Raw genomic sequence first — 16733 nt, forward strand, 5'->3', positions numbered from 1 at the left:
GTAGTTAGGGGATAGCTAGAAATTACCTTTTATTATTTGACAACGCCTTCGCCGTCGCCTTTTTTAAATGTAATTTTTCAATTTGACCATAGATTTGGGGGGGGGGGGGGGGGGGGGTCATATCCTCTGTGCGCTTGGTGACAGGACTTATTACGATCCCAAATTGTATGCATTTGCGCGTTTTAATTAGAGCCATATAACGAATTTTGCGTTGCGGATGTTTTACTGTGACCACAATGCGATGTGAGCTATTTTTCCGCTCACTGAGCGTTTTCGATCTTTGATCGTAACGCATGTAATCCTTGTCCTCAGATCCGGTGGATCCACCAGGACACGCCCGTGTCGGAGCTGCTGGGGGCGTGGCCGGCGAGCGAGTGGCGGCTGGAGCTGCGCGTGCGCTACCTGCCCGCCAACCTGCGCGACCTCGCAGACGCCGACCGGGTCACATTCCACTACTACTATGACCAGGTTCTGTTTAGTCCCTTAATATCAGCGGTCTTACTTACCAAGCTGAGTTGATTTGGATACGACTCCGAATAGATGTCGGTTTTGATTTAGCTTCGATTAGGATTCGTAACACCAAAAAAAAAGATCGACATCGTATTGGTCAAACGAAGAACTACTCGGTCTTAGTTATAAATTGAGCCGCACATGGGCTAATTTAGATGTCGAGAGTATCACATCCTAAAGATCGAATCAATATGTAGCAAATACGAAGAAACTAAAATGAAAATGTGTAATAAATGAATTAATAATATTTTCAGGTTCGACACGACTACCTCCACGCCAACCACCCAATGGACAATCAGGACTTGGCGATACAAATATGTTGTTTAGAAATAAAGTAAGTACTACGAAGGATAATATAATAATACATATTTTTGAAAATACTTATCTCTATTTTATATATTTTGTAAACTAAGTATGTAATATTGTTTCCAAGTTGGGCCTTGGTATTATGACTTTAAAGCTGTCTACACCGTGCAGTGACGTTCACATCATCAAACTTGTTTACAATTCCAGATACTTTTGCAAGGACATGCAGATATCATTGGACAAGAAGTCTAACATCGAGTACCTGGAGAAGGAGTTCGGCCTGCACAAGTTCCTGCCCAAGTCGGTGTTGGACGCCATCAAACCCAAGGTGCTCAAGAAGGCGATACAGCAACAGTTCAAAAAGGTAGGCATTTTATTTAGAATAAGGGCCTGCTTCATAACCTATTGATAAGTGTCGGATAGGCTAGCCACAACTTACCTAACAGATACTCCATACTGTATCTGTCAGATAAGTTGTAGATAGCCTGTCCAACACTAATCAGTAAATGGTAAACAGCCCCTAAGACACGTTGTTGTCTGTGGACGAGTGCGACGAGACTGTTGAGTAATGACATCGGAGGCCTTTAAGAATATAAACTATGGTATATGGTACATCCGATACCATTATCTTACTTAAAAGTACTAGAATAAGGAGTTTACTTGTTGATTTATATTAAGATTTCTTAACCAGTCGTCATTCACTGTAGCGTAAACATTAAAAATCCATACCGTAATATAACTAACATAACCTAACTTACCTTATATGCGATAATGTATACTGAATATGTCTGTCTGTTACCACTTCATTCCTGAATAAAATGATATAAAATAGTTATTATATTATGTACTCTGAAAAACTTACGATTTCCGGGCGGTAAACGAATTCTAGCTTAATTAAGTTGCGAGAAAAAAATTGTAGCGTTTTATCGGTGTTGAACTACGCATCTGTTTATTTAAATATTATATCTATTCCTTACAGGTGGCTAACCTGAGCGACACGGAGTGCATGCTCAAGTATCTGGAGACGATGCACAGCCACTACGGGTACGACCGCGAGACCTTCACCGCGGCGCTCGGCAGCGGCTGGGCCATACCATTAGAGCTGGCTATCGGACCCGATATAGGTGAGACCGGTAGACTTGTAGACTGATAGGCCTGTCGAGCTGTCCATCGGCCCAAATATAGGTGAGACAGGTAGACTTGTAGACTGATAGGCCTGTCGAGCTGGCCATCATCCCGGATATAGGTGAGACCGGTAGACTTGTAGACTGATAGGCTGTCGAGCTGATCTTTGGCCCGGATACCTATAGGTGAGAGAGATGGGTAGACTTGTAGAATGATAGGCGTGTCGAGCTGGCCATCGGCAGAATTTTCAGTACTACATCAACAAATTAAAAATTAGCTTGGCATTGCAGCATTGGCAACCTCCACGCAAAATTCTTCAAGTATAAGTAGCTACCTATACTTGAAGAATTTTGCGTGGATGTTGAAATAAAAAGCAAGATTTGGAAATTTAACTTATACAATTTGTTGCAAGTAACGAGCCATTACAGAGAGCACAGAGGAAGAGACCATAAAGTACAGACTATAGATGACAGATAAAAATGACAATGACATAGACAAGACCGATCAACCGACAGACAACACTGGCAAAAATTGGTTGTGTTCCAAAAAACACATATTTTAACAATACTTAATGAAAATAAGCTTCGAGGCCCATCACCAAGTGCAGATGACTACGTTATACGGAACATTGCACTAGAGATTCATTATCGTTATGTGTACCACATTATAGTGATTAGTCTAATGATTTTTAACACGTTTTTATTAGCTTGGGCTGTATGTATGTAACGGAATCTTTGAGCACGATTTTTACCTATCCCCAGTAGTCTAATTAATACAAAACTTTGTGTACGTATTAAGAGCCAATATCAATGCATATTGCATTATTATTGGGTCTTTTTGCTTGTTGTATTTTTCGAAAAAAAAAATTGAGTACATTATTTTTTTGTCAGACATATCGTCGGTGTCGCACAAGGCGGGCGAGCCGCCGACGTACACGAAGATCGCGTCGTTCAGTAACATCGTCGCCATACAGACGCTCAAGTCCAGCTGCACGCAGTCGCAGACGCAGGTCAGTACAAACCGAGATCTATAAATACAGTAATGTCATTTTAACCGACTCCCAAAAAAAGATAAGGTTCTATGTTCGGCTGTCGATATTTCGCAGGCTAAGCTCGTGTCGTGTTTTCTTGGTTAAAAAAAAACATAGGTGAATACACGCTCGATATTAATCGTGATATTCGATTTGTGATCCAGGATCTCGATGTAGGTATGATATCGAGTGTGTAGTTATTCGCCACGTTTGTGTAACATGACACATTGTTGTCAATTGTTATTGTACAGGTTTTTCATAATATCTACAAAAAATAATCGATGTAATACGGCTAACTTCTTGAAAAGGAATATGAATACATACTTCAACAACTGCAAATGTAAATAATCTTGTTGTTAACAGAGCGGCAGCGCGTGCGGTAAGGCGGCGTTGCAACTGCGAGTGAAGGGCGCTCAGGAGACGCTCACTATCACCTGCAGTAGTGTAGAGGTCCGTATATCTATTAAAGACTAAAGAAAAAGGTTCTATTTCCACGGACTAAAAAGTGCGTCACGGATAGTCTGTCGTCTGCGCTACGGCTTACGGTTATAGAGTTGGTTTCATGGCGTCTCAAATCCTCAGAAGTTTTTATATAATTTGATGAATAAAGATAACAAATGATCCATCTTAATGTCATTATGTGAAAATTAGTGCCTGAAATTGATTATTGAAAACTAATCGTAATATTTTATTTTTGTAACAGGCAGCGGAAAGCTTGGCAGATTTAGTAGACGGTTATTGTAGACTAGTGACTGACTCACAAACCTCACTTTGGAATAGGACGAGTAAGTATTCCCATTGTATTTTAATATTTTATTTAAAATAGTTTAATTCAGAAAACCATGCTAATGCATACGTTTATCTTACAAGCTACTGTTTGGAAACAACTTAGCTGCCAATGCAAAAGTAAGTTTCACTATCAAGAATATCTCGATGACTTTTAATTTAGTATACTATCAATACTATCAGAACTACTATTTTATGTGTAGTTACAATTAAAACGACTAAATAGCTTGTGTTTTTGACTAGAATCAATGCATTGAAAATATTACAGCGGAAATGAGCAGCAGCTCGTCGGAGGGCAAGACGAGCTCGTGGGAGGCGACGACGGCGACGCTGCTGTCGGAGGACTACGCCGAGATCGTCGACGACGACGCCGACTACTCCACGCCGCAAGGTACGATTAGCTACGATGTTTTCGTGTGTGCGTTCATAGGTATACGTACATACATCCTTATTGTTTTTAGAGCAGAGCAGAGCAAATTCGTTCGTAATTCAGAAGTAACATTTTTGAATTAGGAACAAATTTACAAAACACATTAACGCAACAAAATTCTAAAACTACATTTATCTTATTTAATAATGATTTAAATTGTTTCAGTTCGCGATTACGAGCTAGTTCGTAACCAGATCGAGCTGACGGGTATCATCGGCGAGGGTCAGTTTGGGGACGTACACAAGGGCACGTGCCGCGTGACGCAGGCGACGCACCCGTCGCTGCGGCGTGCGGCGCGCGCGGCGAGGGGCGACCGCGGTGAACTATTACTGCCGGTTGCGGTTAAGACGTGCAAGATGGACGCTGACCTTGATACGGCTGAGAAGTTTCTGGAAGAGGCCTGTTAGTATACTTTTGTATTAGATTAACTGGTTGTGTTTGCGGTGGTCCGTGTATGCAAACAAAGCTATTTTATCATGATATATAGGAGATATGTATTATAATATATACCCTCTTACTAAAAGTAATTAGTCAAGGTCCACACATGTATCCCGTTAATACTTAATCAATAAGATTTCTAGGTAGACTTGGTTAAACTTTGAATTCAATAAAAAAACCTTAATCATATTTCATGAATTATATTGTTCCCCAGACATAATGCAGCAGTTCTCGCACCCGCACATAATCGGCCTGGTGGGCGTGTGCAGTTCGCCGCCGATATGGATCGTCATGGAGCTCGCGACGCTCGGCGAGATGCGAGCTTACCTGCAGCAGAACGCTCACAGGTGCGTCTTGATGCTTTTGTGTGATAACTGATAACTCATAAGTGTTACTATAAAGTTTTTATTTTTATTTTTGAGTCCTGTATTTTTAATATGTTCAGTGAGCCTAAAGCATTATCAAAAAGTACGCTGAATCGTTGCTGTCCCTCTCACTCTCGCACGAATATGTTGCTATCACATAAGTATGTGAGTGAAAGAAACAAGTTTTGATAGGACAAGGTACTAGAAAATGTTGTAAACGACACGTCATTATTACCAATACCATATTGTGTAATTTTTTTCAAGGAACAATTTATTTTAACGGTTATTTAACCACACGCTACGCCCAGGTATAATATGAATGGTAGACTAAAATAATTTCCTTCTTTTCTAGGCTGGAAACGTGCACACTAGTCCTATACATATACCAGCTGTCTACGGCGCTGAGCTACCTCGAGAGCAAGAAGTTTGTGCATCGCGACATCGCCGCACGCAACGTGCTCGTCTCCACGCCCACCTGTGTCAAGGTACCATAGACTCATTGTCTACATTGTCTATGGCATAGAGAATTTAGGCAATATAACCCATAGACATTTTGTAACTTAGATGATGGGGACAATAAACAGTTCATAAAAGGGATTAAATTCTTAAGAAATGCCTTGCAGCTGGCGGAGTTTTGTTTGCGTGAAAGAGAAATATGTTACATACAAAATAGTATAGTATATTTGCAAGAAGTTGAGTTAATTACCAATACGCTTAGGCCATGTAATATATACCCTAATACCCTAGTTGAAGAGTAGGACGGACGTGTTATTAGTCAATTTTAACATTTTGCTGATGACGTCACCCTTTGCAGCTGGCGGACTTCGGTCTGTCAAAGATGGTGGAGGACAAGTCGTACTACAAGGCGTCGCGCGGCAAGCTGCCCATCAAGTGGATGGCGCCCGAGTCCATCAACTTCAGACGGTTCACCTCCGCCTCAGACGTATGGATGTTTGGTGGGTAGTCAATGAGACTGAACGGTATATTTTGGTTAGAACGCTTTCGCAGTGCGTCTGATCTGAACCCGTAAAAATACGGTCTAATGCGAAGGCGCTCTTATTGTATGTGGCTGTCATTTGTAGTACTTTATGATAAAAATACACAACTTTATACATATACACTTATCCCCTAAGTGGTGTTCCACTGTAGTTCTTTATATTACGAATATATTTCTCAGGCGTCTGCATGTGGGAAATCCTCATGCTCGGCGTGAAACCGTTCAGCGGCGTCAAGAACAACGACGTGATCGGCAAGCTCGAAAACGGCGAGCGGCTGACGATGCCGCCGCGCTGCCCGCCGCGCCTGTACTCCGTCATGTCGCGCTGCTGGTCCTACGAGCCCTCGCAGCGACCCACCGCCCACCAGCTCAAGGAGACGCTCTTGTAAGTGACCACGTTCAGCGGCCTCAGAACAACGACGTGATTCGCAAATAATATGCTATCCGCTAGCATATGTAATCGCTTGTGTTATTTCATCTTCGAAAGGCAGGTCAAGTAGGTAATTTTTTTGGCTTCTTAAGCCCTTTATTATTCTAGCATAAGTAATTACTAATTAAACAGTGTGCGTTTCGGTATACAGTGAGATCCTGCAAGAGGAGCGCAACTCAGCGTGGGACACGATGCGGCGGGAGAACCGACGTGTTGCCGCCGCGTCTGCCACCGCCGACGCGCCGCCTAAGCCCGAGCGTCCGCCCGCCGCGCTATCCGCAGGTTGGACTCGTACTAAAATATTGTTTTTAATTGAATAAGTTGTTTTGTTAAATACCTGAGCAATGAGCATGTATACCCTTATGTATCATCTGTCTATTTAAAAAAAATTAAAACTTTCTTTCAAAAATTAAAATTATAATATTATTTCGTAGTGGAACCGGGTGGCGGCGGCGGCGTCGGAGTGGGCGTGCCGCAGACGTACATCGTGGCGCAGAACCCGCAGGTGCTGGCGCAGCTGCTGCGGGACAACCAGGCGCGCGCGCTCGACCCCCGTGCCTACGTCACGCCCGCCTCGGTATTCAACACGCTCGCCGTCGACTTCGCCCCCGAGCACACGCTCCACACCCGCCCTATCCCCGCCGCTTCCCTGCACCGACTCGACCCCGTCGCGTCCGACCCCCCCGACGCCACGCTCGCCGGCCACCTGTCCGCCGCCGCCAGCGCCGACGACCTCGCCGCGCCCGCGCCGCCCTCGCCCGCGCGCGTGCGCTCGCTCGAGCGCCAGCCGCGCCTGCCCGCCGACCGCCCGCCCGCCCGCGTGGGCTCGCTCGAGCGGCCCCGCCCGCCGCCCGTGGCGCGCCAGCAGTCGGCGCCGGCGCGGGCGCGGCCGCCACCCGACGTGGGCCAGTTCGGTGTTAGCGGCGCTATCAACGCGCAGCTGGCGGCGAGCGTGGTCAGCAAGATGCGGCTGCAGCCCGACCCGCCGCTCGTGGAGGAGATCTACGACTTCGGCGGGGACGCGCGCTCGTGCGCCGCCATCGCCGCGGGGCGCGCGCTGCCGCGGGTGCAGGCGCGGCCGGTCGGCGCCGTGCCGGTGGGCGTGGTGCAAGGCGTGCCGTACCGCGCCCACGCGGCCCGCCCCGTCGCGCGCCTCCCCAGTCACCAGGTGACGGCCGACTCGTATCACCCGCACCGTTAGCATGGCTGGATTGGCATATTTTTTTCAAAATTGTAAATTATTTGCGTACCTGGTGATTTCGTGTTTGTAGATAGAATTTGTTTTATTTGCGCATGCGTACCGGTTTTTTTATAGTTTGAAATATTGACCGCGAGATATTGACGTAATGTTGTGAGGTTTTAGTTCGTACCGTTTGCGCGTCTCGAGTGCGTGCGACCCGGGGGTGTTAACTGTAAACATTACTGACCGGTGGACGTGACGGTATGTACATACACTCCTTCTCCTCTCCCGCCCTCCCACCTCCCTCGGCGTATTACTTTGTTTATTTTTTAAGTTTTCTTAGATTCTTTGGTTGTCCTGGAACGATGTCTATTGTCTATTTAACTCGTTGAAATCGCATATGCAATAGTAAATATTTAGGTAGTTTATTGAGTAGATTGTGTGTGTTTGAATCACGTTGTTTGAAAATTTTATTTACACTTTTTCTTGTAAACATGACGTGTCCTAGTAGGTTTTTGTTAATATTTCTTGGAGAAAGTAAAGCTTCGTTGTTTAAATATGCTTTTTTATGTTGCAACTTATGAATAAATTTTCTTTTCTATTTAGACGTTCCATATGTGATTTCAAAATGATGAGAAGAACTAACATTGTGGTCGGTCTAATTGGAAGCGGATAACGTGTACAATATGTATAAAACTGCAACGTTAGTTCGGGAGTCTATAAACACGAAACTGACCTATATTTGTATGATGACAGAGCCCGGAGTTTGATACCGAGCAAGCGGTCGAGAAACGAATACGAGCGGAACTGGCGAGACAACAACACCAAAGTGAGGAGGATCAGAGGTGGCTTCAGATGCAAGAAGACAACTTGGTAAGAATTTTGTAGGTTCAAAGCTGTCAGGGGTGCTGAAAGGTTTTAACTTCTTCGTCTTATTTTTAATAACGGCTCCTTGGTGAGTTGCCAGTGGCAAAGACTCTGTGTTGAAAAAGGTCTAATGCTTAAACAAGTGTATGGTGTACTACATTTATAACAGGAGTCTATAGAGAGAACCTAAAACGACACAAACATTTAGGGTTAGTAACTAATTACAATTTTATTTTATTAGTATCAGTAAATGTATATAACACTTAAATAAAATTTATTAAAGTGTTATATACATTTACTGATTATGTTATGTTTTGTAAATACGTCATTTAATGACGTATTTACAAAACATAACACAGATTTAAAATTGATAGGACGGGGAATGGTGGGGGGGAGACGATCTTATAGGGAACAATGGTTATTAGGACAAGAGAAAAATATATTATCCATGGTCTTAACTCCAAAGTTATGGCATCATTGACATATTGTCATAATGACACAATTTTACTATGTTAGTAATCGACTTATGGCTGGTTTACACATAATAAGTTGATAAGTAGTTAACTAAATTTTAAGTTGTAATTGCATAATTTAGTAGCATGTAGCAAGTTAAAATTTAGATGACAATTAGAATTTAGTTGACTACTTATCTACTTAATACGTGTAAACCAACCATAAGAGCTGACGACCAAATCAATCATGTGGCTTCAGCTGTATTATATCTCCGTTAGTTATTTCCCTGAACAACCCTTTCTGATAATCTGCGTGCTGGCAGGCCGTGGGTGGTGGGTGTGGGAGTAGTGGGGTGGGCAAAAAAAAATGAAAAATGTAGGTTCAGCAATTTTAAGTTTTTGTTTGTTTTAGGTATATTTTTAATTCATTTTGCTATAGGATAAAGATATACATAAAACAAAACCTACAATAATATGAAAATTTGTTGTTTATTGTTTACCTTCAGTAGCTTTTTAAATCGTACATTTAAAAAGCTATAGCTGTAGAATAAATTAAATAGGGTTTTTGTAATATGTGTGTAACATTTAATGGTGGCAGAATAAAAGTTTATTTATTTTATTTATTTGCATTTTTGTTTCAGAAGCGATTATCGAACGTACAGCTAGTCCCGGCGACGCCGGCGGCCGCGGAGCGGGGCGACAAGGAGGTCGCGCGCGACTCCAGCGCGACACACTCTGGTACGTTCACGCTTATAAAAATGTAACAAAGTTTTCCTTCTGTATGAATCTCTATAATATTCTTAGTAGACGTTGCTCCTACATTTCACATAAGCCATGGCCATAACCGGTACAGAAAAGATTAAAGGCAGTTACACAATGGATACGCTAAATAATGATTCGTCTTCTTTCGCGAGCACCCTTTTTCAATATAACAGACATATTGTGATGTTAATATGTCTATGTGATGTTATGCTTAAAACTTATAAAATCTAAATTATAAACGAAGTAGTGATAGATATTTTTAATTCCAGATGCTACATCGTCGGAAACGAGTCCAGCAAATACAGTGAAACAGCCTAAATCAAACCCCCCATCGGAAGAGAAGGTAAACTCATCTACTTGCAATCTCTAAAACGGCTAAACTGATTTTGCTGATTCTTTTTTTTATTGCTAATATTGGTGGAAAGTTCTCATGAAAGAAAAATTAAATAGAATACGCGGAAAAATTGAAAATTAAGAATACTTTTTCACCTTATACAATTATATCAAATTACGCAACCTTACGCGGGCCCTCAGACTACAACAACTTTATTGCACAATATCACGTATTGCGTGATGTTATTGACCGTCTAGGGTTGATATTGAACATCGTGCGCCTTCAATCTAATTGTCGAATATTCAACTATTCAATAAAATTGAAGCGTGATATTGACAACACACACGATATGATATTGACAATCGTCTAGAGGCCGGCTACCGCTTTTGACAATTTCATAGAATATAATATGAGAGGACAACCTCAAACGTTTATAATATATTTACAGCCGGTGCACGCGGAGCGCGGCGAGCCCGTATACGCGGCGACAACGGCCGTGGTCCGCTGCGTGATGCGGCTGGCGGCGAGCGCAGGGGCGGGGGCGGGGACGGGATCGGCGGGGGGCGGGGACGTGCTCGTGGCGCGCGTGCGCGAGGTCGCCGCCGCGCTGCGCGACCTGTGCGCCACCGTTGACAGGCTCATCGCCGTGTTCCCCGATGCGGCTCAACGGTATGTGCTCTGATACCTACTGTTTTGAAAAATGAATTTTATACAAAATATTTTCTAAACGTCTACATCAGGGATGGCGAAAGTATCCTTATCCACGTGCCACTTTTCTGAAGAATTCTTTAGTGATGTCATAGACGTGTCATAAACTAATGTTTTTCCTTATAATCCTGACGCGTATTTATAACTATAATGCCTAAAGCCTAACTTGGCGCTTTTGTAGAATAATCACTATAATGATTTTGTGGTCAATAGCATGCTCCAAATTTTATGCCATCCCTGGTCTACATGATGCAAGCAAGCTAGACAGTGGAGAATATGCATTTTTTTAAACTGGTTTCATCATAAAACAATATAATAATGGAGTAATATTAATAATATAAAAATCTTTCATTTTATTGGCTATAAACAGAAGCTGCTTATCAAACCACATTTTTGGTTGAGGCAACAGTAATTGATTTAAAACGTATATAGACATGAAGATTTTATTATAGTGTTCCTATCCAATCCCTGAGACTATCACGTAAGAATTCGTTCATTGGCATTATTAACGAAACGAGACAGAAGACGGTCTGTTTGAATGTACGCATGTGTGAAGTCCAGATGTGTAACTGATGTATGTATATTGTATATAGGGAGGTGGAGATGGCGCATCAGGTGCTGAGCAAGGACATGTCGGCGCTGGTGGACGCCATGCGCGTCGCGCTCAAGTACGCCAACACCACTATGCAGCAGGAGTACAACAAGTCAGTATACACAGATTGTTGGATTTAAAATAAATTAGTATACACGCGTAGGGCGTTTGCGAAACCTATTGTACACCCTCATAATGCTGAATGATTTTATCATTCCTTCATTCTTTCTTTCGAATCTAGTATCCAGTATCTACTAAAATTAATAAAATAATGATGCGCTTATTCACAGACACTACACAAGCGCAATGTGTAAAAAAATATGTGTTGATCGTGCCAGCTTTAGTTAAAGGCGCCAACCCACCGCGGCGCACGCTGTGCACGGCCACGCGCACGCGTGGACGTGCACGTGCACGGATTTATTTCTTTGACTACGTGGGTCAACGTTTCCACTGCCTATGTAGTATGTACACGCTTCCGTGTATCCCGTGCATACAGGTCAGTTAACAAGAGCTGGCACGATCAACACATTTAAACATTACGCTTGTGTAGTGTCTGTGAATAAGCGCGTGGCGTGACGTCGTACTACATACGCATCATAAAAAGTCTGTCCGTCTCTCTCGCGCGCGGTCTATCTTATGAGCGTGAAGGGGACAGTTATTGTTTTTCTTATACTACTGTTTATAAATACAGCGTGATGATACAAGTCGGTAACGTATGATCGGCGCGCGGCCAGGGTTCGGAACCGTACGATAGTTATCGTATACATACGATAATTTTGTGCGTACGTACGATGTACGATAGCATATTATTATCGTACGCAGATCATACGATAATTTTTATCATGATGCAAACATATTATATTTTTAAACATACTGTATAGTGAAATTGCATAAGTGTGAGCACTGTGAATGAGCCATCTTTAGTTAACTGATCTATAGCATGCGTAGCGTGGCCAGCGTTGAGCTACGTGTGCACCATATTCGAGCAAGCTATGTGAGTCAATTCGTGCGAAGCGTGTCCGTGGGTTGCAGTGGAAACAGTCACATATATTTTCTTACAAAGCGAAGCTTGACGCACGTGCGTAGCCTCTCCGTGCGCCGCGGTGGGTTGGCGCCTTAACTGACACGAGCTAGCGACACTTATTCATAGAAATAAATAGAAACCAGTAGTGTCACTGCGACACGTCATCTGCTGCCGCCTCATGTAGTCGGCTTCCAACTTGTACCTTTACTATTATGTTTAACCGATTCAATGCGGCGCACCTTTTTGAAGACTTTCAGTCGTGGCGGCATACAATTTTCCCGTGACACGTGAGCCGTGTCATACGCCATAGAAGTAGATGACATGGCTACCGTGTCATCCGCCACGTTCAAAAAGCTTTATGTTTTTTTTTAGTTTTTACGCTCGTATTACCTTTGACGACCTCTGTGGCTCAGTGGTGAGCGCGTCGGTAGCTCAAGCCGGGGGTCGCGGGTTCGAATCCCGCCGACGGAACAAAAAGTTTTCAATGTTCCCGGGTCTGGATGTGTATTAAATATGTGTATGATATAATAAAAATCTTAAATATATGTATGGTATAAAAGTATTAAATATATTTCCGTTGTCTGGTACCTGTAACACAAGTCCTTTAGGTACTTAGCACGGGGCCAGACTGACGTGGTGTGAAGCGTCCATAGATATTATTATTATTATTACCTTGATTTATTTAGTTGAGCCCAAACCATTGTTGTTGACGGAAGGCTACGTTGTTTTGAGTTGATTTCGAGTAGTTTTACTAAGTGTAAGCCTGAAAATGGCAGGTAAGCGATTTTGTTATTCAGATGTTGCAAACCTTTTGTAGGTTTCAAAGTTAGAAAAATGAGTACCTATCTATATTAAATAGATCTATCTATATTAAATAGTTCGTAGATAATTTTAAAGAAGTTCAACTAGCCAATTCCATACACAAAAACTAAGTTTTCTCGATATATAGATTTTCAATAAATTTCATAAGCACGATATTTAGGTTCCAGTAATAAAGCTTATAGTTACACGACCACTTTTAACCGCAGGGAAACGTTTTATTCCTATGGATAAGGAAGTTTGCGGAAACAGCTAGTTAGAAATATTTTCGAAAGAAACAACTTAGATTAAAACAAAAATCGTTAGTAGATTAGTAATACTTTGATGTCAACGCAAGTATTTTTCTACATTATTATTTTAAAAAATGCGAGAACTTGAAAGTCTAAAATAATATAGAATAATATGGACTCCCAATATTACTTCTTTGTTTTCTTAAAAGTTTACTACTAAAAAGCCCGACCGCTCATTATCCGAATTTATGATCAGAAAAATTCGGACGCTCATACATTTTGACACGTCAGAATTCTGATAGTATGCGGGGTCCACAACAAAATGTATGAACAGAGTACGTTCCGGCGGGCATCCGAATTTTTGTGATCAGAAATTTCGGATAATGTACGGTGGGCTAAAAAATGAGACAGCACCTACTTTTTTCAATTCACAGAATATTCAGAGAGGAAGCCTATAAGCTTGTTTTACGTAAAAAATTTAGACGGTTTTGTTCGGAGTAGAACCTTCTAAAGTGAAATTTGAGGGAGGTACAATCGTTTTTCAAATGACACGGCTCCCGTGTCATCCGCACTGAATCGGTTAATATTGTTAATGTTTTGTGTCGTTACAGGAGCATGCTAGCAGCGGCACACGTACTAGCGATGGACGCGAAGAACCTCCTCGACGTGGTGGACTGCATCCGCGAGCGGTACCCGCACGTGGACTGGCGCTCCGCCCTCGAGGACCCGTCCCCCGAGCCCCGCCCCCAGAACCGGACGCTCAACTCGCAGAACCCGGTGCTCGCACCGCAGGGCACCACCCTCACCCCGCAGAACCCGCAGGCCGCCGACGACGAGCCGCCGAAACCCGACTTCAGAATCGATCAGCCCGTCACCACCGCCCTCACCCGGCCCGACGCGCCCCGGGAGCACACCAGCCTGCCCGTCGCCGGCAACCGCGTGTCCACTCTCATACACAGCTACAACCTGTACGGCAACGTGCGCGAGCCGCTTCACGCGTACGGCACCGAGGGCGGCTCCTTCCAGCCCTCCGCCGACGACACCGACGACGCGCCCGCGGAGTCCGTCCGCAGCCGCGTGCAGGCGCTGGCCGGCAAGCTCGACGCCCCGCCCGTATACTCCGTCAGCAGGAAGATGATCCCAGTCGACCAGACCGCGCACGCCGACCGCGGCTGAGCGCGCCCCACCCCTAGTTCGCTTGTAGTGCCACTTCCTCGAGCGGGGCTCGGGTGCGGATTCCGGCGGGCTCGGGGCCCTAAACCGTCGGTAACCTCAATCGGACTAAGTAGAGTGTATTTATTTTGAAATAACGTTGTGAACGCAAAACGACGCCGATCGCGAGTTTGATGTTTTTTCGTTCGTCCCGCCCCCGGATCCGCGCCCGCGGGCGTAGTCGCCCCCACTCACCGGTTTCGTTGTATCGTCCACGTTATAGTTCGCTTCCTAGTGCCGTTCGCTTGTATCGATTGCTAAATATATATCAGCGATATCGAGTGTATCGGAATTCGGAACCTAGTGTTCGGTTATAAATGATTACAATATATTTTATTCGTTGGAGTTTATATGTAATCGAACCGGACTTTCTATGGGTGATGAGCAGATCATAATTAGTGTAATGTTTAAACACAGAAATTATATTATTGTTTCAGAAGAGATGGAGAAACGCTTGAATGTTTAGTTTGAAACGTAACACGTAAATACAAAACGTCTGAAATGTCTTCCGTATCATTTACATTTTCATAAAAAAATACAAAATTCACAAAAAAATTATGGGTTGATAAATAGAAAGTCTGGTTCTAAATATATTATAATGGTCGACATATCATTGGCATTGTTTCGCTTGTAACTGAATATAGTGTTGCTTCGAGTTACATATCTTCAATTATTATGTATGGTCATGTCATGTCATGTCATAGTGTGAGGGTTGCCATTGTCTTTCGTTCATTGAAATACTCAACATTTTTAATCGTGTTTATGTTTGTACTTATATTTTTTTAGAATTTCTCTATTTTTTTATATAATATCATAACATCAATGAGCTAGTGGCAGCCCTATAACCAATAGTATGTTATTTCCATGATGTAGCAAAACATTATTCTTAAACCATTAGGTCATTGGATTAAATTTAAATCTTATTCTCAAAACCGATCAAGAAAAGAGAGACAATTGTGAAATCGATTAGAGATTTCTTCTTTTTCTCAGATGGATACAATTAATTTACTTTTAAAAAGAAACAGTAACATCGGCTATAGCTTTATCGTTAACAACATCTAAGTAGAGATTCTTTCTCTTGAATTCTAACAACGCGCGACAAATAAGTCAAACAACATTTTAAATGATTTAGCGCGTTCTTCAGTGTTTGTGAGATTGATTGTGTTCGAGCAGTCAGTGGCGCACATTCCTAATAAACGTATGCACTTAATTAATTTACAAGTATTTGTACATTATTATTACCTACTAATGTATTTATATGATTTTGAATAAAGTATTACACTGTACAGTCGGCGCTTAAAATGTTACAATTTTAAAGAAGATTATCGATGGTAAAAGCTTTACAATATAAATCTTATTTTCGCAGTTACTAAGTACTTACTTCGCATTTATATAAACTGATTTCTGGCACTTACTTTTGGCCGACTGCAGTTTTAAGTTGCGGTGCGTAAAGTGTCTCAAGTGTGCATTTAGTTTACGGCATTCTTACACAGTATTGTAAACGACAAACATTATTATTTCTTTGTAAAAATGTACAAAACCAATATTGTCAATAATTTTAATTTTTATCCAAAGTTTACTATAAGCTTAGATCTCAACAAGATAGAGTCGTAACTGATTAGTTGTGTAATTATATCAGAATTTATTTATTGATGGATCTTGTCGATTTATTTGTAAATTGTTTATGTTAGGTAAGCAGGAGTCATTCCAAAGTGCGTGAGCGGTCGCGCGGGTGTCTGTATCTCTCATGGACCGGATTTTGTTTATGCATAACTGAATAAAGGACTGGTCAATATGTTGCTTTTTATTTTTATTTGTTTATTCTCTACCCATTGCAGCTTTCCTAGAAATATTTCTCTTTATTTATGTATGTATATTAGTTATAATTTTATGCAATAACTATTAATTATTATAAAAGTAAATTTACGCGCTGTGCCACAAGCTACACTTGCTAAGTTACTTTTATATTGTTAACCATAGTCCATGTATGTACCACAAGTATAGTCTATTTTCCTACACAATTTCGAGATATTAAAATATTGTGAGTTATGAGTTATGACGCGCTTCATAGATTGGACCAATGGAAAACTATCATTATCTAATGGAAACTATCCTAGCCATCATGTCGAAGGATAA

The 16733-nt window shown here is 42.3% G+C and overlaps 1 protein-coding gene across 9 annotated transcripts in view; it reads left to right on the top strand.

Moving 5' to 3' along the window:
* LOC121734303 (focal adhesion kinase 1) overlaps window positions 1–16392 on the top strand; it is a 126347-nt gene extending 109955 nt beyond the window's left edge. For 8 of the 9 annotated variants that reach the window (XM_042124881.1, XM_042124889.1, XM_042124876.1 and 5 more), the window contains 22 exons: window positions 313–468; window positions 765–844; window positions 1024–1180; window positions 1796–1940; window positions 2832–2950; window positions 3335–3421; window positions 3675–3756; window positions 3842–3877; window positions 4026–4148; window positions 4353–4589; window positions 4840–4972; window positions 5343–5475; window positions 5805–5946; window positions 6168–6372; window positions 6569–6699; window positions 6852–6994; window positions 8354–8470; window positions 9558–9654; window positions 9948–10021; window positions 10461–10681; window positions 11314–11424; window positions 13997–16392. In XM_042124881.1, the coding sequence (XP_041980815.1) occupies window positions 313–468; window positions 765–844; window positions 1024–1180; window positions 1796–1940; window positions 2832–2950; window positions 3335–3421; window positions 3675–3756; window positions 3842–3877; window positions 4026–4148; window positions 4353–4589; window positions 4840–4972; window positions 5343–5475; window positions 5805–5946; window positions 6168–6372; window positions 6569–6699; window positions 6852–6994; window positions 8354–8470; window positions 9558–9654; window positions 9948–10021; window positions 10461–10681; window positions 11314–11424; window positions 13997–14561 (3294 nt within the window). In that variant the 3' untranslated portion in view covers window positions 14562–16392. The remainder of the gene's footprint in view (window positions 1–312; window positions 469–764; window positions 845–1023; window positions 1181–1795; window positions 1941–2831; window positions 2951–3334; window positions 3422–3674; window positions 3757–3841; window positions 3878–4025; window positions 4149–4352; window positions 4590–4839; window positions 4973–5342; window positions 5476–5804; window positions 5947–6167; window positions 6373–6568; window positions 6700–6851; window positions 6995–8353; window positions 8471–9557; window positions 9655–9947; window positions 10022–10460; window positions 10682–11313; window positions 11425–13996) is intronic. The other variant, XM_042124854.1, reaches the window with a different exon arrangement.
* The last annotated feature ends 341 nt before the right edge of the window (window positions 16393–16733 follow it).

The sequence above is a fragment of the Aricia agestis genome, chromosome 1 (assembly GCF_905147365.1).
Source record: "Aricia agestis chromosome 1, ilAriAges1.1, whole genome shotgun sequence".
NCBI classification, from domain to species: Eukaryota; Metazoa; Arthropoda; class Insecta; order Lepidoptera; family Lycaenidae; genus Aricia; species Aricia agestis.